The 22,935-nt window shown below is 38.8% G+C and overlaps 1 protein-coding gene across 1 annotated transcript in view; it reads left to right on the top strand.

The window, feature by feature from the left end:
• The window catches only part of COL25A1 (collagen type XXV alpha 1 chain), a 351,459-nt gene that overhangs the window by 239,112 nt on the left and 89,412 nt on the right, over nt 1-22,935 (top strand). The window contains exons 8-11 of the mRNA XM_069459052.1: nt 3,087-3,158; nt 3,894-4,001; nt 6,691-6,726; nt 21,226-21,252. Coding sequence (XP_069315153.1) covers nt 3,087-3,158; nt 3,894-4,001; nt 6,691-6,726; nt 21,226-21,252 — 243 coding nt within the window. The remainder of the gene's footprint in view (nt 1-3,086; nt 3,159-3,893; nt 4,002-6,690; nt 6,727-21,225; nt 21,253-22,935) is intronic.

Here is a 22,935-nt window from a genome sequence, read left to right as displayed (position 1 = left end):
TTACATGAAAATGTTAAAAATCATTTACCGTTAATGACAATAGACTTTTCGGGAAGATGTACCGTATTTATTCTTGCCTTTAAACACTCTGGACATTGGCGTGCACACTGAGGGTCGCTTCTATCCTGGTTTGAAAAGCGCAGGGTCCTAGGACATCACAGCCCATGGGATTGTTGTCAGAATGTAAGAGAATCCTTCCACGTGTCCCCTTTTCACTCTTCTACACGTGAACTCCTGAAATCTTTCTGTCTGCCTCACTAAGGAGATCTTCAGAATGTAGCTCTACACACCCAATGGGTATCATTTTCACAGTTAAGTTGATTGAGAAACGTAAGATCAGCTTCCTCAAAGAGAGATTTTTTGTTTGAGAGAAAGGATCGGTCTGAGGTGAGAATTACCTACGTAATTCCCTCTTTAGATCTCATTAACTTTGGAACCCAAACAAAGAAGTTAGAAAACGGAAGGCTTTTTCTGGTGAGCATTTTGAAAATATGATCAAACACTGAAGCTGGTCACGCTCAGACATGAGTAAGAGAAGTGACTTATTTACACATTCGAATTTCAAAACATTTGTAAGACCTACCCTGTATGCTGTTAAAAGGCTTTAATTTAAAATTATTTTGTTAGATAATCCTGTTGCAAGTGACATTATGATGTATTGCCACTAATCAAGATTTTGATCCCTCATAGACGTCTTGTTTGTATCTGTTTTTGTTCTTTGTTACATAAATATGGGGTTTCTATATAAAATTCTGACTGTGTCATACAGGGCTAATGAGTCACAGATGGAAGGATGCTGGCGCATTACCATCTAATAACATTTTAAACTCATATTCCATAGTAAAACAAAAGCAAATTGTACACATCTGTTTTCCAACTTGTAGCATTTCTGAATTTGTACAGAATCTATATTTAAAGGAATTTTATTTAGGGAAAAGAAAGAGGACACAGGTCACCTCGAAGCTCTCCAGCCACTTAATAACCTTATCAGAAAGGATTTGGCAAAAGGGATAAGATTTCCTCTGCTTTGCTTCCTGAGAAGTCCTAGCTCTAAAGAACGAAAATCGAAGGCATTAGGATTGAAGAAAACGTCTTTAGACTACAAACCTAACTTTATTGCCTCTCTTAAAAATGCAGATATATCCCTGATATGAAGAAAATAGGGAGAAAAATGTCCACAAAATTAATAAAATTAAAAACCTAGAAACTTACTGGGCTTTCCTAAAACTATTCTCAAAATAGATTTGGGTGGGAAGAGGGGACAGGCGGGAAGCGAGCCCCCAGAAACTTGAGGCATGTACTGTGCCGGTGGTGGTTTATATTATTTGTATGGTAAACATGTTTTGTGTTTAAAAAAAATAAACTGGAAGAAAGGTGGAAATAGAACAAAGGCAGAATTTCGCTCTCAGATTTACCCAATCGATAACACCCGTGAGAACGAGTTAGTGCAAGTTACTGAAGTAAAAGTCTCTAAAACCTCTCTCCTCCATTCTCCTTGGCTAAGGAATTCAAAACCACTTTTCTGCTTTAAGGGGTTGTGTGAACTGTCAAGTTCTTTTGGAAAAGTTACGTGACAGAAGTGATTACTGCAGAGTGTGACCATAAATCCCCCTGACATGGAATACGCATGTTATAAGAGACAGATTTCCATCCACCACCTCTGCATAAACTCCTGAAACAGGACAGACCTGAAATTCATCACATGATTGGAGAGAGAAATTGTGATATGTGGGTGGTAAGACTATATTTCGTGAGGCATACTGTGCTTATTCTGAGGAATATTTCTGATCCGACAGCAAAATTCTATTCACTTGTTGTCTAAAAAAGACTTAGTATATATAGTTTGTCCTGAGTTGCAGAGTAAATAGAATATCAATGGAGGTAAATTACAGTGTTGTTTTCATAACAGTGTCTGGAGTTCTCTCCACTTCCTACTAACATTTTGTTAAGTGAGATTCCAAAAATGTTAAGCGTAGCACACTCTTTACATCAGCGTGTACACACACAGATCCCACGTACCTGCCACCAGGGGCAGCGACAATGAGTTCTCAATCTCTCCATGCCCTGCTTTAAGGAACGGTTGGTTCACTTGGGAGCCTCACGTGTCCAGTTTTGTTTACCGTGTGTCAAACCAGGCCAGAGTTAGAGCCAGGAAAGGGAGGCATTAGGAACGTGCTTGTTTTGTTTGTCCACCCGTGACATGTCCGTGTGACGTTCTGTGTCGTGTTGTTTTGGTGCCGTGCTGTCCATAGGGCCTGCCGGGCTTCCCCACAGTTGCCGCCCTGCACAGTAATCAGATCCTCACCGTCAAGGTTTGTGGTCCACACCCGCGTCTGCCCGGTCAGAGCCGCAGCCAGCATAAGAGTGAGCAAGAACGGTTGACTGGCTTGCCGAGCCGGGTCGCCTCCTCTCATGGTGCACGTCAAGTGACTGTGCACTTGGGACCTCACTGCATCGGTGAGGTCAAGCATGCATTAAGAGGGTGCATTCTGAGCATGCTCGGGAGGAGGACCTTGAGGTCGAGCAGGTACAGTGCAGAGAGGCACGCATGACCATCCAGGACCGTGCCGCACCCCAGTGGTTTAATGCGCATGCGTTCTAATGCTCTGTGCTATTTTTCTGGTCAATTAAATGGTCCTAAGTCCTCTCTCTGGACCTCAGGCATCAGGAGAAGGGCAGTCGAGTTCGTGCCACATTATGCTGGTTGCCAAGTCTGACGGAAATGGAACTGGCGCTTCGTCTCTAGACTTCCGGCTCAGCGTGCAGGAGGCAGGGTCACCCCAGCCTCTCTGCGTCTGGGAATATACGACATTAGCAAGATCCAACACCCACAGAAAAATGATGGGGTCCGAAAACGACTCACTTCTAACGAAAAATCTGGCCTCACCATTCCCATTTCAGGGTCCTGTTTCTTTCAAAAAGAGCCAGGGGGTCTAATGTCAGACGCAAATGCCAGTTCTGTTTTGTTTAATAGTCACTATAAGTCTAATGCGCATATCTCTATTTCTTTCTTGGGGCCTTCTGATGTCTATTCTCCAACTCTCTCATCTCTGAACTTCAACCTTTGACCTCACCTGACTGATCAGATGGTGTTTCCTAAAATCAATCATGGGTTTCTCTCTGCTGATCAGCAGCTCATTAAACGCCGCCTGATTAAGGTAGTGCTGCTTCTTGCTGAAGTCTGATTTCTTCTTTGCATTCGGTTATTGCTCTGTGTGCTGTTGCTTTGCCATTTATCTCTCAGGGGCGGGGCATGGGTGGTGGATGGGTATTTATTTCGAAATATCCTAGAACCAAATCATGTTTAGTGGGCTGCATTGGTTTGAAATGTATGTGAAATTACCAAAAGAAAAAGGTATAGAAAGCCTATCTAATTTTCTCCTAATTAAAATAAAACAACTTATTTGCTCAGTTTCTGAGCTCCCTAGCTTTGGTGATTTATAAATTATTATGCAATATGACAGGAGCCTCATATGCTTACTTTTGTAGGATATGAAAAAGTAAACATGTTCCTCTAACTGCAAATGCATCCATTTTATTAATATTAAATAAGGTGAATGTAACTGATGCAGCATTGCCGTGGATAAAATTATGCAAAAGTTTTACACCAGCTCTGAGCACAGCGATAACATATACACTAGTTCCAAAAGCTGTGAGTGCTGGTTCCCGAGCTGCTTTGATTTTAATAGCATCTACTGTGCTCACCCAGCATGAATATTTATTTGCTCCCTGTTGGCAGGCAGATTGCCTACAGGCTTCATGTTTCTGGTTGTTCTGGTTCTTTTCATAGAGTAAATGTGGGATTAAATATTACAAATTTAAAGTGTTGAAAAGAAGACCAGGGTTTTTATCTTTCATGGTTATTTTTTGGTCTTTTCCCATCTCCATCACAGGGTGACCAAGGCCAGGCAGGGCCTCCAGGACCCCCAGGCCCTCCAGGCCCCAGAGGGCCACCTGGGGACACAGGGAAGGATGGCCCCCGTGGAACGCCAGGAGTGCCCGTGAGTTGCTTTTCGGATCAGTCGTTCTCGCAGGTTTGGTTTCGTGTGAAGGGCTGAGAACTAGGAGGGAGTATGGTGATGAGGGGCTGTAAGCTCGGAGGGTCAAGTGAGTGGAGTGGGTTGAGGGACGTGAGATGGTAGAAAAGTCCCCAAGCAGAGGAGGGCACTCCTGGCCGCATGCGACTTTACCACTTAATCCACCGGGAACCCACGCAAACCACAAAGGGAAACTGGAGACAGCAACTAAACTGGTTTTCAGGTAAGTCTTAAGAAGTTTGTGATTGGAGCTGCTTGATCGCGTGTGCGTCCTGACTATCTAGCATGCAACAATGCCTTTGGTTAAACAGGAGATTAGTTTGAAAAACTAAGTGGGAGATTGCTTACATTTTTCCAAGGGTCAATAGCAGACACGATAAGGTCCCATACTATTAATATTTATGGAAAGCAGAGGAAGTAAAACTTTCTGATATTTAATCCTTTATAAACAACATGACCCCCAAACTTGCTAATAACAGCAAAATTAATGGTTAAGACATTGATAGGTACAACTTAAATATCATTTTTCTTTTGTATGTAAGGATTATTAATAGAAAGGATTTAAAAGTAATCTCAATACTTAGTTACTAAGATTGGCCAAATGTCTATGACATAGCACTAGATAAATGGTTTGGTAGAGTCAGCTCAGCAATTTAAAGAAATATATGGAAAAGATCAATTTTGGATTTATATTATGACTTTGGGCTAGAAATTACTGGATTATTTAATGTATTTCTTTAACTAAAATTATTTTCATTAGTATTTTCATAGTATGAAAGTAATAATGAAAATATTTATTCACAAAGAAAATTCTGAAAATAAAGAAAACCAAAAAGAAAATAATAAAAATTTGCCATAATTATTGTTTTGGTATATTTCCTTCCATTTGTGTATGCATATATTTGTGAATTTTTTTCAAAGAGTGAGTCTCTTTGTAAGAATATAGGATACTTTAAAACTTTTTTGAGACAGCCTTATTAAGCCCCATTTTCCTTTATGGATGCTGCTATGAATTTGCTGATATAACATGAGAAATTGATTTTTAACAAATGATTTGCTGGTTGTTGGGACTGCTTTCACTGAAACTTCACAGGCAGTGGTTTAATTCTAAAACTGTCTTCTACTGTCTCTCCTTTTCTAAGCATAATACCCCAAAAGATAGAGAGATCTGCAGCTTTAGGAATATTTAAAGCCCCCCTGTTGCTGGTTGCCAACAGAGAGAGACAATAACTATCTCTTTAAATAAAGTAGTTAAAACCATTTTGATGGTGCGAAATTAGATCATTGAGCATTGTATACTATGACAGAAATTAAATTCAAGGTAGAAATTACTTTTAAGAAACAAAGATAAAGGTAAGATATGAAAAACTAAACAATTCAAAATTATGTCATTCTTTAAATGAATATGGTTTACTCCTGTAAGAAAGAAATTGAACTTTTTACACAAAGGAAAAATTAACTTACTTTTTAAATTCCACAAATATAATTTGAACTGGACATGGTCTCTCATATGTATTTATGATAACCACTCTAAAAAGGGGGTTATGCTTTTTGTTTTTTGTTTTTTTGTGACAGAGTCTCACTACCTTGCCCAGGCTGGAGTGATTATTCATGTGTGCCACCATAGTGCGCTCCAGCCTCGGTCTCCTGGGCTCAAGCAACCCTCCTGCCTCAGCCTCCCGAGCAGCTGGGATGATAGGTGTGAATCACCATACCCAGCTAAAAAAAGATTTTATAAAAATAAATTGGGAAATACTTATTTTAAAAGCCCAGCAACATTTATATATATTGGCCTTAAAAGCACAGTTTTCCAGAAAAATATTTTTAGCCAATGACTGTCATTATAATATGACAATAAAACGTTAGGCTGGGCGAGGTGGCTCACACCTGTAATCCTAGCACTCTGGGAGGCTGAGGCAGGAGGATTGTTTGAGATCAGGAGTTCAAAACCAGCCTGAGCAAGAGCAAGACCCTGTCTCTACAAAAATAACAGAAAAATTATCCAGGGGTTGTGGCGCACACCTGTAGTCCCAGCTACTCCGGAGGCTGAAACAGAAGAATGACTTGGGCCCAGGAGTTTGAGGTTGCTATGAGCTATGATGATGCCACTGCACTCACTCTAGCCCGGGCAACAGAGCAAGACCCTGTTTCAAAAAAAAGAAAAAGAATCAATTCCATATTAATCTGATTATTAGAAAATGGTGATATTGGTATGATATGACAGAATTTTCCCTATCAATTTTAATAAAACATGTTACTTCAGCCATCATTAATCCAGGAAGGTCAAAATTTAAAATCAATCTCTGCTCATTTTATTAAATTCCTGCCCTAAGAGCAATTGTCTCTCTGTCCCACATATGAAAGTTCTGAGTTCTCATAAAGAAGATACCACATCATCATTTTTATGTCACCATAAAGGAGACATGATAATCCAGACTAAATTTTTAAAATCCTGAAATGTTTATAAAATTCATTTGAAGAAAGAATATTAACTCTCTTTTAATTGTGCTGTTTGTATTTCTCTATTTAACCTGAAAAATATACTTGACATTCACATGTCCAGTGGGTATTAGGAAGAAGAAAAAAAAAAAGATGCCTGAAGTTGTTTTTTATGTTTACAGCATTATTAAAACGATCACTGTTCTTTTTTAAGGGTGAGCCGGGGAAACCAGGAGAACAAGGCTTGACGGCAAGTATCTCAGTTTATCTTTTTCCGTACTAAAAATAATGGGAGGCCACGTTATTAAAACTGGTCAAGATTGTGCGTGACAAATGTTATCTGTCATATGACAGACTATAACAAAAAAGTAAAAATTAGTGAAAGTTATAAGGTAAGATATTAGCCAGGCACGGTGGTGTGCACCTGTAGTCCCAGCTACTCAGGAGGCTGAGGCAGGAGGATCGCTTGAGCCCAGGAGTTCAAGGCTGCAAGGAGCTGTAATCATGCCATTGCACTCTAGCTCAGGCGACAGAGCGAGACCCTGTCTCTAAAATCATAAATTACAAAAAAAAAAAAAGTAAGATGACCTATTTACACCACTATATGCTAAAGGCCACACATCTACAGAACTGATGCGGGAGAAAAAGAAAGAGATTCCAGGCGGGGGACTGACAGAGAGACGCTGAAAAAGGTCAAAGGAGAGAAGTTAATTTAAGCAACTCTGTTATAAGAGAGGTTAAATTTAGGGATATGCCTATTAGCTTAAATAGAAATGCATTTTTAAATGTTCCAAGGGATCAGGTGTGACTAACTATGAATTAGCATAGCAAACCTTGGGTAGCATTTCAAGGAGGTGGTGGTGGTGGTGGTTGTTTTTGTTGCTGAAGGCCTTCACCCAGAGAGCAAAAGTTGTGCCTGTTGCATCTCTGTCATTAAGAAAAGGTCATGCAATGATTCCATGTGGACTTGCTCACAGACACACAGGGCCCAGTTCCCTGTGATTTGTTTATCTTTTGCCAGCAGAAAAGATGTTTGTTCAGTTGGGCCCCAGAGAGTGGAATTCCTTCAACCCGCCTCTCCCTGTCTCTGCTCTTGAGCTGCCTTCCTAACCTGCCTGATGACGCACACACTGTAGGGAAACACAGGGCAATTCTGTAACAGCCCAAATGCCGGAGGACAGCTCACACTCATCCTGCAGGCAGAACGGGTGGGCTCAGAGACTGCCAGGGAGCTGGCAGGGGATCGCAACAAGCTTGAGAATGTGCATTCTAGAATATTCTCTAATACATACTGTTTGGCACTGAGCATGCAGGTGTGCCAGGTATAAAATTTACTTTAAAAATATAGTTAACTAGGTCCTAGTGAAACTAACCGACTGGAGGATGACAGTTGGTTGGGAACAAACTTGTGAATGAGTTAAAAATCAAAGGCTTCTTTCTGCGTGGGACGCCGTCAGCGGGTCTCCTGGGAAAAAGCCCCCAACTTAGCTGTCTGTGGAGCTGCCTTGGAACAGTCTCTGGGGAAATGGAGGTGCCCTGACACCCAGTCTGACCACCCTGAGACCAAATCTGACCACCCTGAGACCAAATCTGATCACCCATCACCTGGAAATTCTCTGTTCCTGAGCTATAATAGCAAGATAGATACTTGATACAGATAATTTTTGGTAGTATAATGGGTTTTGTTTTTTTTTTAAGGAATAAGGTGAAAGGAGAAGGAAAAAAACCATATGTAAAAATTAAACAAAACATTTGTCTTCGGTGGTAACTGCAGAGAAGTTCAGCATTAGCTCAGTAGTATGGAGTCACAGAGTAGGAAGGATTCTTGGAAAACTATAATATAAATTTTGAAACTGCTTTAAGCAATTGAATGTACATATAATTTGTATTCTGGAAAATGGTTGGGCCGGGCGCGGTGGCTCACGCCTGTAATCCTAGCACTCTGGGAGGCCGAGGCGGGTGGATTGCTCAAGGTCAGGAGTTCGAGACCAGCCTGAGCGAGACCCCGTCTCTACTAAAAATAGAAAGACATTATATGGACAACTAAAAATCTATATAGAAAAAATTAGCCGGGCATAGTGGCGCATGCCTGTAGTCCCAGCTACTCGGGAGGCTGAGGCAGTAGGATCGCTTAAGCCAAGGAGTCTGAGGTTGCTGTGAGCTAAGCTGACGCCACGGCACTCAGTCTAGCCTGGGCAACAAAGTGAGACTCTGTCTCAACAAAAAAAAAAAAAAAAAAAAAGAAAATGGTCAAAACATATTCCTTCTGCACATTCTTATATGGAAAGCTACTTGGGGTGCCCAGGAGCCCTTGAGTGTCCCAGGTATGCACAGATTATGCAAGTTTTGTCACTGGCATCGGCTTTCTTCCCTGATGCCCACGGGAGCATCCTAATATACAATATTCTAAAATAAAATGGAAATTGTTTTTGGAATTATATGTTTATCTTCCTTGCATTTATATATACTCTCTAGATATGCTGTGTGAATAACAACATAATCCCCTTGCCCTATAATTCCTAGTTTGACATCATTAAATATATATGACCTAGTCTTAAATGAACTGTTATTATCTTAGGGTGTCCAATTTCCCATTTCGTCTAGAAACTTTCTCAGATGAAGATAACACTGGATATTTTTTTCTATAAACCTTTTCTATCCTCTTTAAATTCTTCAGATTTAGTTCATGTTCTCATTTTTAAAATGCAGCTAAGAAACTTAATTGAAATCACAAATGTTCCAAGGATAGATATATTTAAGGATCTTCTAAAGTACAATTGAAAATTACTTGTTTAAAGATGTAGAGTCATTTTTAAGAGAAAACTTCTATAATATATAAAGAAAAGTAGACAAATCATAGCATATACCTCAGTGAATTTTCACACAGTGAACATAACTATGTATAAACCAGATCAAGTACTAGAACATTCTAATAAACCTCCTTTACCTTGGTAACCATCCCACAGGTAACAACCATTCCGACTTCTGTCATCACAGATTAGTTTTGCCTGCATTTGAATTTTATATTAATCGAATCATACAGTTGGTATACTTTTGTGTCTGGCTTTTTTCATTCAACGTTGTATTTGTGAGATCATCCACCTCTGTTTTAATAGCCTTCACAGCTGGTTAAAAGAAAAAAAAAAAGGAAGAATCTTGTTTCCTTAACTACCCTCTTAAAACTACATCACTCAGATGGCGGTAAATGAATGAATGTCTGTCTGACCTTGGGCAAGTCACTTAACCTCTCAATTTCTCATCTGTAAAGAAATGATAATACCCTCTCTGACTGCCTTAAAAGGTTGCCAAAGACAAATGCCATAAATTAGGGGAAAGCACTTTAAAATACATAATGAAGAACTGTATGAGTATGTTATTATTATCACTCACTTGTTCTCTCTAGAGTAAATTACAGGTGAGCAAGGATTTATATAACAGATGCGTTCCTGTAAAGTTTTATATAAATCAGATTTTCATAAATCAACGTATTTTAAATGTGCTGGGAAATTTTGCTGCTTAAAGCAATCCTATTCAAAGTCTTTGTGTAAAGCGGTATAGTCCCCTAATTCTTCTCCCCAGCAAACTGAATTTCTATATTTTATATTTGCTTAACATGAAATATTTCTCTGATCTAAAACCTATCATTTAAAAAAAAAATCACTATTTCTGTTTGTTTACTTGAATAGCACCTGTATATTTCAACCCATCTCATAGAGAGAAGAGGATGCTAGAAACATAATTGTAATTTTCATGAGGAGAAAAATTCCCTTGGAAATTTTCTTTCAAATTGTATGTATGTGTGTGTGTTAACTCAGAGTCTGGTAGGGAGAAAAGTACCAGTAGTTCTAGTTTTGGAACTACTTCGGGGTCTATGACTATGGTCTGTGATCCTTTTTACTGATCTATAAAATGTAGGTAATAATTCCTAGTCTATTGAATTATGGTGAGAAGCAAGTGAAATAATAAAATGAAATGTCTTATAAACTACAGAGAGTGCTACAAATGAGAAGTATTACTGTGAAAACAAATGTCCAGTGATAAAACTTGGCATACAGAAAGAGTAAGAAACGTAAGGGCTAAGAACAGTTGACTAATAGGTACCAGTGAAATTACAGCATGTCCAAATACTGCCATTGAGAGTGCAGTTTGTTGCTTTTGTCCTATTCGTTGTTGCTGTTATTGTTGTTCTGACCTCCTTCTCCTATATATCACATCATCGTACATTATCAATTTTTCATAACATTCCCCTCCTCACCCACCAGTGCAAACAAAGAACAAATAATAAGGACCACCGCTCTCATCTTTTCCACATTACACAAAAGCCACTACAGTTGCTGGTTTATCGAGGACGAGCGCTTGCTTTCGAGAGTGCCTCTTAAGAGGCACTGGAGAATTTTTATAAATTTAACATGTCTCTGATGTTGACATAAAGAAGCTAGAAACTGTCTAAAATTAGCTCTTAGAGAACTGTTCATGAGTGTGTCAGATAGGGGATTCGTTTTCGTAATCCAGGGTATGTAGTTTATATTGCAAAAATCATCATCTGAAGATCAACAGCGTCCAGGATAGATTAGAAAAATAAACCTGCAGCTCAAGCAGGTCCACGTTTGTTGAGTCCTCCTGCGCCTCTGTTCTGTAAACATGACCTCTGGGTTTTCTGAGAAGTTCAGGATGAGATTTTAAAAGACAGAATCTCGCGCATAAATAAATTTGACTTCATCTAAATAAGGAGAGAACCGCTCTCTCTTATAAAACTGGACCCAAGAATAAAATCAAGGATTGACCGCAATTGGAAAGGGTAGAGTTCTGAATCCTAGCACAAGTGATCTTTATCTTTTGGCTTTTCAGAAATGTAAATAGCTATTAAAATATAAAAAAAATAACAAAAATGACCAAAATCGTCTCAATGGGGTTAGTTCTTAGGCTGGATTTTGACGATGAAATCTTGTTTGGTGAAACTGCATGCACTTGGGGTGTGCGCCCTGCCTGCTGAGACGCCGTAGCAACCATCCTAATGCTGTATTGTCCTCACTTGATCTGACTGTCCATGCAGTGCATATAAATGGCACCGCTACAGGGCTCTTCCCACCTCCGTGGTGCTTTTGTCCGAGCCTGTAATGCTGTTTTCCAAATGGACCCAGAGAAAGTAGACAAGTGATGCCACCTTCTCCTGGCGCTGTCCCACCGCTGCCTCTCCCAGTTGCCCCGCCCAAGAAAACACTCTCTGTGTTGACTCCTGTGTGCACAGACTTCTCCAGAGGTGCCTCAATGTGGTATTAGAACATTTGACTTTCCTTTGAGGCTGGTTCTGTCTCCTAGAAACAAAACGTCAACGTGGGAGAGCATTTTCAACAGTGATTTAGAAGCACAATCATAGAACATGCAGACACAAAGGTAGTCTAAACAGCTGAGTAAATGACTGTATTCTCTCAGTTTTTCATTTTGTTTTTCTTAATGATCTCTACACTGTGAATCAGCTCTATTAACTCTCTCTACACTGGTTCCAGTTAGAGGTCTAATAAGCTGTATCATATTGGACAAGTTAAGATATCTAAGCTTTAGGTTCCTCGTCTATAGTAAGTGGTGAGATTAAATAAGTTCCTTTACAGCTCTGAAGTCCTGTCATCCTACTATGTTGTCATTATATATGCACAGATGCCTATTATATTTATCCATTATAATTCTGTAAATAGTTAAATGCAATGAACAGTCATATGTTAAGTTTTAATGAAAGAAATTCTTAAAAACTGTCTTCTTCTTCAAAACTATAATGAACTTCTCTAGTTATCATTTCTTTTAACTGTAGAATCCAACCTATTGTAACTATAATGAAGCAAAACATGTGACTTGTATGAGAATATTAAAGAAATTATATTTAATCTCTCTCATCAAATTCTCATATTTCATCACGAGATGAAAAAGAAACCTTTCAAAATAAAGTTAGGTCCATTTGAAGTCTGTGCTTTACATTTGCAAACTTAGGACAAGAGAACAAATAGAAGTCCTTATACAAAAATGTCTAAATATTTAAAAGTTATAAACCCAGCGAATAAACTGTTAAGTAAAATGTGTTCTATCCTCTGACCTTCATAGCTGTTACTCTCATAACGACTTGGAAAGTTCAAATCCAGAACTCTTGCACTCCTTGGAGTTCAAAGCCGGAATGTGGCACCGTAAGGACAGCCATGCCCAGCCCTAGCGCTAAGCCCCAGGCCTGCTTTCCTTCTCTCCCATACCTTCCTCTCTCTCTCAACTTTATAAGATTCAGGCTCTAACTTTGTAAGACTCAGGTTCTTGGAGACTCACAGGGCCAACTTTCATCCACACCACTCAAAATACCCACTTCTTTGCCTTTTCTTCCAATTCGCTGTGTGCACCGGTGGTGCCGTTCACCTTCAGAGCAGACCCAGGAAAGAGGCAGCCATAGTCTCTGAAGTGAGCTCACGTCATTGGGGCAGAGGATTGCGGGGCCCCTGGTACCCAAAATACAGTCTAACATCAGGGCAGGGGGTGGGGAGAGGGTTCAGGGGAACATGTCCCCTTTAGACTCATGGATTCCTGACCCCATGAGAAGGACAACCAGAGAAGAGCCCTTTAAAGCATGGGCCCCGAGGCAGGAGCCTTCTTACCCATATCTAAAAAGCACAGGGTCTGTGTGTCTGAATGGAGCCTTAAAAAAATAGACTTCTGCTTTGGTCACCTCCTTTGAGAAAACTTCACACAGGTACATACAGTTTCACACTTCCCCAAGCTAAGTTAGATTTCTCCCCTCTTCCACAGCCATTAATAGAATATTGTTGGTACTCAATGTATTCAGTAAACTGAGTGACTAAATGATATCAATTACTCACTCAATACATCAGATACAATTACAAAGAAATAAGCTTTATATTTTTCTCCCAACTGATGTCATTGCACTCCAGGGGTAGGATTAGGCAAGATAAATGCAACAGAATTACTGCAAAACTGCTTTGCTTGTGCATCTTCTTATATTCATTTATGTATTATAGATTACTTGGAGAACATGTGTGCTCACGAACATGCATGGCATAACTAAAACAATGATTTTCATGAGGACAGTGGAAGAATAATTGCATCAATTTCTAATCACACTGTGTGGGTATTTTTCAAGTAGGATGTAAAAGATATAGAAGAAATCTTAGAAATTATCTAGCTTAGCACTTCACAGAAAGAAACAGCATCAGAATAAATAAGTCACGGTAACTACTAGCTACATGTGGCTATTTAAATTTTAATTTTAATTAAATAAAATTAAAAATTCATTATCTAAAAATTGTACTATCCACATTTCAGTGCCCAGTAGCCATATGTGGTTAGTGGCTGTCCTATTGGATTGGCCGATACGGAATGTTTCCGTCACTGTAGAAAGTTCTATTTGACACTCCCAATCTACCTTGATAGAAAACAGCTCTGAAGAGTACATGAGTATATATTATCATTTTAAATTTAAGACCTTCTTCTGTGGATCACAGGATATTTAAATGCTAGCAGCCGATGTTTCTCAGCACTGTTGATTTAAAATGGGAAAAGCACTTACACTTAACTCAGTGGAAACATTTTTTACTGAGTAGTGTAGGGTGATAGGCCTTTGTGAACCATAAATTTGTTTCCTTTATGGTGCTCAAGGGAAGTTGTGTTCAATCACAGAGGGCAGAGAAGCCTGTTAATTTTTCTTTCTTTTTGGGTCATTTCCATTTTGGGGTTAGCAATAAGAAATTTATTAAATATTTAGAAGAGACAGAGTGAGCTAAGTTTAGCCGTGGCTATCTGGTGAGAGGTGACACAGAGTCTCTGTTTTGGGACGTGATCAAACCATAGGTTTTTAAATACCTAAACCTGTCTTTAGTCGCCGGTGGTATTTAATGCTCAATATTTAGTCTTGGGTTCTGGTTTTGTCAAGTGGTGAGAAAAATGTATTACTTCTTTAATTTCCTGAGCTCTAAGAGACCTCCCTTAAAGAGGTCATAGCCTCATGATATTGAGAAACCCCAATAAATGAATCATCCTGGTTTAATATTTTCCTCAAAAAGTCAGCAGCCCACGAGATAGGGAAGTCAGAAGGCATTTACTCTTTTTAAAAAATAATTACTGCATTTAGAACTTTTTTGCGTTGAATATTCATGAATACATTTAACAGCATGCCATCTTATTAACAGACTCTTGGTTTTAGAGCAGCTTTCTCAAATAATAGAAATTATAGAAATATGGTGGAAACCCAGCAAAGAGAATTTAACGATTTTTAAATTCATTCATTCGTTGTTCCTACTTAGTCAATAATTATTGATTTGTTAGGCACTAACCTAGGTGCTGAAGATGTAAAATATATGGCCTGAGGAAGTCGCTATCTAGGCAAGCGATTTTAAAAATATGTAAACATATTAAAATACAGCCTGTTGAAATGTGCTAGGGAAACACAAAGGATAAAAACAAGCTGTCTGGGCGTCTCGGAGAAGGCCCACGAAGGAAGTGAGTTATGACTGCTGAGCCTTGAAGAATGATTAAGAATTTCACATGAAGACTAATCGGGGAAGAATATGCACTGCTTGGGAAAATGTAAATGATGAAGTGTGACTGAAGACAGGATCCGTGAGAGACTTGAAACGAGAGATGAGGCTTCCCCATCTCAGCACTATCTTGTTCTGTCCCTGGGTGTGCTGTTCCTCCGCACCCAGTTCACCTAAATCATCATCAGCTCTTACACAGAAAACATTTCAGCACAAACTCTTATATTCTAGAACATTCCCCACTGGTTTCCAGTTTGCCATTTCCACACACTTAAGTTATGAAATCTGAATCTTATAAAACATCACTTGAATTGCACTCCAGACATACATATAATAGTGGCTGAGAGTTTATGTTCCTTAACCTTCCCACATCAAACATCCGAGCAGAACTCGGAATTTTATATAAATGCATCTTAAATGATTCCTTCTTAAGTAAGACAAATTTCCATTATTTGTTTTAAATTTCCTCTTACGCTTATAAACCCAGTTTATGTATTTTGGGATCTTGTGATGCATTTGACCAGGTTAATAATCTTTCAAAAAATAGTAATTAAAGTCTGTTGCACCAAACCCTTGAGAAAGTCTGGTACTAATGTTTTATGAGTCCGTAAGTTAGATTATACATGTTATCATTCTTCCCTTTGGAACCAGACTTTAAAAAAAGTATTTTCTTCCTTCTGCCTAACTTTTATTAAATCATGGAAAAATTCTTAACTCAAAAAAAGAAATCATTTTAAATGGCTTAATAGTTTGGGGCATTTATCCTCCCCTTCACAGATGGACCACCTCTTTTTTGTTCCCTGTGCTTTTTATTACAGAAGCTGGTTGTATATTCATGTATCCAGAAATGACCAGCAGCTCTCAGAGCTTCAGATTTTACTGTTAGCCATCAGGGACAGAACAGGAACTGTGTCCGCCCCCTGCATCATTTCCTAATAGCAGGCAACCAGAACTCGCCTTAAAACACGTCCCAAGAGGCATCCTAAAGCACATCATTTAAAAACTCTGCATCCTGTTTAAGTAATTAATACCTCAATCAAATTTGTGCTAACATCGGTAGTGTCAGAAAAATTCGTTAATTTTTTCCCATTCCGTGCTCTATCAAAGAAAGGCTTTTTAAAATTATCGTTATTTTTTCTTTTGCAAACTAGCAAGTACAGTCAATGCATAATAGTCATAGAATCATTCTTTTCCTACCTGCTTGTTTTGAAGATTAACTTGGGTTGAGAATCCTATGTACTGTTTGCATATGGGCCTTCTGCAATGCATTAGAGCACTCAGGCCTACACACACATAAACAACACTCTCGGTGTTAATGACAGATATCATATAATTAAGATGATTTCTGCTTTGCTGTTTTAATATAAAAGCCATGAACTGAATTCCTCCACTGACTCTTGCACTTAGGGGTAATCTGCAGGCCGTTAAGACAGGGCAGTACTGTTAGAATGACTCAGGTGAACAAGAGTAAAAAGTCTTGCCATTCCTGTCTTGAGACACTATTATCTATGGGATAAGAAAAAAACTTGCTTTGCTTTATATATTCATTTCTATAATTTTGATCATACTCAAAGTAAACTTTGTGTTTATGAGCACCTGAATGGCCATACAAATGCAGTCTCTCCTCCCTGTCCGCATCCCCGTCTCCTCCTGCTCACTTACGGCTCTCTTGGTGTTCTTTGGACACACTTAGCATGTGCCCAGTTCTTGGCCTTTGCACTTGCTATTCCTTGTCTGGAACGTTCTTCCCCCTTCTATATGCGTGGCTTCCTGCTTGACCTCTTTATCCCTGAGGCCTTCACCAATCCCCCAATTTAAATTGCTGCCACGTCCACTTCTCCCCATCCACATCCCTCTCTTTGCTTTAGCGCTTACCACCTGACACAACTTTGCATTGTTTGTTTGTTTACTGTCTTTTTCCATCCACTGGAGTCCATATAGCATGCATTTTTGTCTTATTTTGTTCACTGTTGTATCCCCAGCATCTAGGACATTGTCTGGCACTCAAAAACTATTATGTGAATGAATAAATTAATGAACTCAAAAGAATTCACTGAGCAATTACCATGTGCCAGCTACGAGCGTGATAAAATGCATTTAGCGTGAATAAAGAAGTAATCAGACTATTACAAGGATTGTTGGTCAGTTCTATGAAAAAGTGCTATTATAGAAGTGCTTTGAGGAATAGAAAAAGGGGACCTAATGCCAAGGGCAGGCACACTGAGCTCTGAGTTTTGGGATGGGGACTGGGGAGGAGACCAGAGAGAAGAAAGCCCTTTGGCATCCGGAGGTCTAGGAAGCACGACTTATGTGACAATTACCAAAGCTTGGAATCTTCCCAAAAGCTACACAGAGCCACTGAAGGATATTTAAGCAGAGGAAAGGTATGAACCCATTCACCTTTTAGGAAGTTCATGTAGGCAGCGGTGTGCAGAAAGGATGGAAGGAGACCAAATGCAGAGTGGCCCGTAAGTGAATGTCACATTAACGAGGTGGTAGAGAAGGGGGTTTAACAGGAGCGCAGCAAAGCCCTGGAGGAGAGGGCTGGACTGGAGAGAGATGCTTAAGTATCCAGTGGACTCAGAGTAGGAGGAGTGAAAAAAATTACTCTCAGGCCTGAGTGCCGTGTTTTTGGTAAAGACGTTTGCCAACGTGGAGACTATCATAGTTCTTTAACTTACTTGCATACCATATGCTGCATATTGTATATCATCTTCAGAAATGGGATCTAGCAGGAGCGGGGGAGAACAGGAAAGAAAATCAAGTGTGCTACGTAATTTCTTACTGTGTTTACCAGTTTCTATCTAAACTTTGTTTTGCACAGCTCTCCACAGTCTTTTCTGAAAGATCCTGAAAACTCTGGCAGGAAGGCTTATCTGCAGATTAGTGATGTTGTTAACGCCACGCTAACAATTTTCCAGTGACTCATTTGGTTTTTATCCTTTCAATACAGTTATGTTCATTATGCAGAATTCTTCGATGAAATGTTCATACACTTTGTATCACCCAGAACTTGTATTGAAATGAGTGGATTTTAAAGTTCTAATTATAGCTGACATTTCTGGAGTTAAACTTCAGGAAAAAATAGCTTAATATGTTGAGATTCTGTGTGTTACACCGTTTTTAATTTTGAGACATATACAAAGAAATTATTGTGAAAGATGAAAGAAACTAGATTAGATTTCCATTCAAATTGGTTGTATACAAATATGTATGCAAATATAAATGTGTCTGCCAAAAAATGTCTCAGAAAGGAATACTTCATTGATTAATAAAGATGAGCCAAAAAGATTATGACTCTAGTTTGGAAAACTATTTGACCCAAAATATTATTAAATCATGGGGATGATAGTAATGAAATTGTTTTTGAAATCTTGAACCACTAGAACAATTGACTTTAATTATATGAATAATGAAAAGCATTAGTTTAACTAGTGAATAATGAATTTCTGACATTCTTCATCCAAGTCATTATGCCTGCTGAAAGTTGAAGAAATTTAAGGAAGATTAGGTAAATTAATGAATGGTTCTATTGTATGTGCCCATTGCTGTATAAATTTATATTTGTACCAGAAACCATAAGATTAATCAAATGTAGACATCTTAAGCAACTGGTGGCAACATACTCTAATTTCAAAATCAATTCTTGAGCAAGGAAACTTTAATTTGTAAGTTTAAATTTAATTTCCACAATGTGACAGATATATAATGGTATTATTAATCTAAGGGTACTCAAAACATAGACGTGTAAGTAAAATCTTGCTCTGTAAACTAACTAGTGTGTGTGTGTGTGTGTGTGTGTGTGTCTGTACTTACTCAAATGTGCCTTGTATTCGCCTCTGCCCTACTCCCAGGTCTCTCCTAGTGACAGATGACCCTCTTCTTGGCTCCCTACCATTTTTCCTGCCAGTGAGATCAAAGAAATATATGCACATTTTTGGTAGCTAAGAATATATTCTTGACAGCATGGTTATGAATAATCTATAAGGCACATATTCACAATTCAAAACTAATGTTAAATCTTAAAAACTGCTTTTATTTTTGGACTTTATCAGAAATAGTAATTTCCTAACAGTGAAGAAAAACATTATACTTATTCTCTTTGTAGCTGTCCTTAGACTTTCCTTCAATATTGTGTTAAGATACACAACTAATATAATTGGATGGATTTCAGAGTTGTGATTAGTCTTTCTAAATCTCTGATTGGATGTGATCATATAACAAAGACCAAATTGGAAAATACCAGATATGTTAGTCTCTAATTAAAATGTTTGATGTAAAATTTGCTCTTATTTTCATTCGAAATATTCCTTTCCAGGGTTATACATCAACATAATAAAATATCCAATTTTAGTGAACAATATTTTTTCAAGCAGCAAAGTTAGATTTACACAGGGAAATAAACCTTTGTGGATTGAACATACACATTCTCAGTCTAAACATTGAATTAATGTACTTCTCGTTCTATGATTTCCTTTCTAACATCAACATTGAAGAAGGAAAATCCTCTAGAGACGCTTGAGAAAATGGAATGATAGACAATGATAAAACCCAAGCCTTTTCTTGGTTCTCAGATCTCCTATCACCACGATCTCCAAATGCTGCCCTTACTCAGCATTAGCATTTACTTCCCAAACAATTTACCCAAGTGAGGAAATAATTAAACATGTTTATGTGCTGTAGGGAAGGAACTAGCTGAGAAGTGGAGGCTCTGATGCGGACGCAGGGGTAACTGATTAACAAAGATCCCCGAGGACAGGGGTGAGGATGGATTCCAGAGTCTACCGGATGAATTTACCTTGTCCGGGAGGAGGGACCCTTCTTCCTCTGGTACAGAAAAGAGGTCCAGGAAAGAGGGTTTGGGTTGATGAGAGACATGATGTCAAGGGAATTAATACCTGATAGTCTCTCTTTCCTCCATGAAATCTAAAACGGGGAGAATTTTAAATAGAGGGAGTAGGATGAGTAGGGAGAATGTCGGACCACACCGACGTTCCAGATAACAGGCTCACTGTGGGTTGGGTAAACCAAACAGGAGGATATAAAGGTGGGATTGAGTGATGCACTTTCAATAACCTGATGCTGATTATGTGAGGAAATTGCTAGTCTTCCTGTGAGATTACAAAGTAACATGGGGAATGGATTCTCTGCATGTTACTAAACATTATGTATTTCTAATTTAAAAAAAAAAAAAACGATGGGTGACCAATCCATCTAATGACCACCCTAGTGCTTTGTTTAGTGTTACAGAGTATGAATGCAAGATGCTGATTAACTGAAATGTCACACGTTGAAAACAAGCCAGTCATTAGTTAAGTGTAGTGGAATAAAGGGCTTTGACATGAAATGATAGCGTCTGTAACTTCGCTAAAACATACTAAAATTAAGTATATTTTTGAAAGAACTAGAAGAAAGCGCTTAATATTTTTACTTAAAAATAGATATGACTAGCAGGAAATAGAGCTGTATTTCTCTGTGCTCTTTCCCACTGTCCCAAAGCCATGTCTTGCTCTAAATAAACAGAATCCCAACGCTGCCTCTGTGGTTGGAAAACTGCTCAATCTCAAAACTGCCACAGTTCCATTCTGTATAAATGTTCTCATTTATCTCACTACGTGTTGTATCCTCCACCCCGACCCAGCATCAGAGTGTAAGCAACAGCCGACAGCATCTCGCATTCCCTTTTCTGGTAGATACTAGGTGCCGCGGTTGACCGTGGCCTCCCCGAGTTGGTAAACATGATTTTCTGCAGGTCAGTTGACCATCTTTCCTAAGAGGAAGAACAGAACAGAACATACTTCTTTGTAATGCTGTTCAACTATTTCCCTTGCAAATCTGCTTTCTGCAGTTTTGCAGATGCACAAGTCATACAATGTGTCCATTTGTTGGCAAACTGCACTACATTGTAACTACCTCTAGCTACAGTGTCTCCAGCCTTCTAGATGAGATCTATGTGATAGTTTTGCAGGTATTTGAAGAAACACATGCGCTGGAACAGCAGAGATTCTTTTTTGTTTTTTAAAGGAAAAATCAGAATCCTACTGCATAAGCTTAATGTTCTTCAACATGTACTTCCAACTGAAAATTTTCATTTGCCTTCATGTACAAAGTGCCAGCATAGGTCAGTACAACAAAGAGAACCTTATGGAATAGGACCGTTTTAATTGGTCATCTAAACTTCAATAGCTACAGTATTATGTTAATTGAATTTGTTTCTTTTTTAGGGACCTCTGGGGCCTCCAGGACAAAAGGTAAACAACAGTCTTATGAAAGTAATTATTCTCACGGCCTAACGGCAAGTTCTTTGAGTGAAATTAGCTGCTGTAGGCGCTGACGTCCTTACTCCGGTCTGTTCATTCTGCTTTCTAAAAATACAGTCCTATGATGCGAGCCTTAGATTTCTAATCAACTCCATTATTGAAAATTCAGGAAGTCCATAGCAGACTCTTTTTAAGTTGTCTGCTGACCTTGTAAGTTATTGAAGTTTTAATTCAAATACTGGTGAAACCTTGTGACAAAAGTTAAAATGTGAACGATCATATGACATTGCAGACTGAACGCATGGCCTTGCTCAAATACAGAATTGGCAAATGGGCACAGCACTGACCAGAATGAAGGGTGTGTTTGTTGCTTGGTGCACAGCATTGAGTGGCCCACTGGTGTCTTTTGCGGAGGTAACCTGAAAAGTAACTTCCTAACTGTCATTTCAATGTTCTCCACGGTCATCAGCACTGACCATTGCATTCTGATGGAGAAGGTCTAGCATTTCCGAAATTACACCTATAGTACAGCAGTAAACATAACAATAGCAAGTAGATGGCCCTTTGCCAACGAAATATCACTAAGTCCCCATTCCCCACTAACTCCCTAACTCCCGCCCCTCAAGGAGGTGGGGGAAGGGATATTTAACCTGCACAAAACTAAAGAAAACAATTGTATTACAGCAGATGGAAAAGTGATTATTCTTTATCTTTGAAATCCATCAAAGATAGAGACTCTGTATCCCCCAAGCACCGGGCAGGCATGTGGCATCTGTTGAAACATAATCCTGCAAACCAAGGAAAAGCCAATGAGTTGTGAGACAACTTGTGTGTAGGAACACTTTGTCCTTCGCAATAATGTCTCTATTAAGCATGGTGTGAAATTGTAAAGCTACCCTAATCCACATACGACCAGGATAAAATTACTGCTTCAGGCTTCAGGAAGTCCTCTAATGACCCACTCAATATAATCACTGAATACATGAAGGAACTTGCCATCTCAATTTATTTTGATTATAATTACTTTTTTTTTTTAGTATATTTCTTAGAGTAGTTTTACGTTTATAATTACTATTTTTTCTGGAAAAAAAAAACTTTCTCCCATTATTATTAAAGAAATTTAATATCATACATCTCCTAAGAAAAATCTGTTTTCTAGTTCTAGACAAAGAATAAGCACATTGTATTTAAAAATGGTTTCTGCAGAGCCTGAATGGGGGGGGTGTAACGGGGGGAAATGACATCACTGTTTGAAAATATTTGCTAATGTTTCTGTATCCAGTTAAATGTCATGGATTTTCTCAGGTAATAATTAGCTTTCTTATTCTCAGCTCACCCATCTGTGTCCAACCACTCATTCTGTCCCCAGTATGGGTGCAAGCGTACAGCATGGGGCCCTTACCTGAGTGCGTGACAAGTGGTTATTTTAATTGCCTTTTGTTTCATGGTATTTTAGTTCTTAAAATTCAAGTGTTCCCGCTACTGCGAGACTTTTTCCAGGTGAAACCAAGCGTATTTATTATTAAAAGCACCAAAATTTAGAGCCATATGGCCCTCTGATAGATATGGATCTCAATTTATGTTAGAAATTTCTTTAAAATCATATTATGGCTAAGTGGATATTTAGAAACAAGGTTAAATTTTATCTCTACTTTCTGGGGAAGCTTGAGGAAT

This window comes from Eulemur rufifrons, chromosome 26, assembly GCF_041146395.1.
Source record: "Eulemur rufifrons isolate Redbay chromosome 26, OSU_ERuf_1, whole genome shotgun sequence".
Classification (NCBI taxonomy): domain Eukaryota; kingdom Metazoa; phylum Chordata; class Mammalia; order Primates; family Lemuridae; genus Eulemur; species Eulemur rufifrons.
This window is presented reverse-complemented; position numbering and strand designations above follow the sequence as displayed.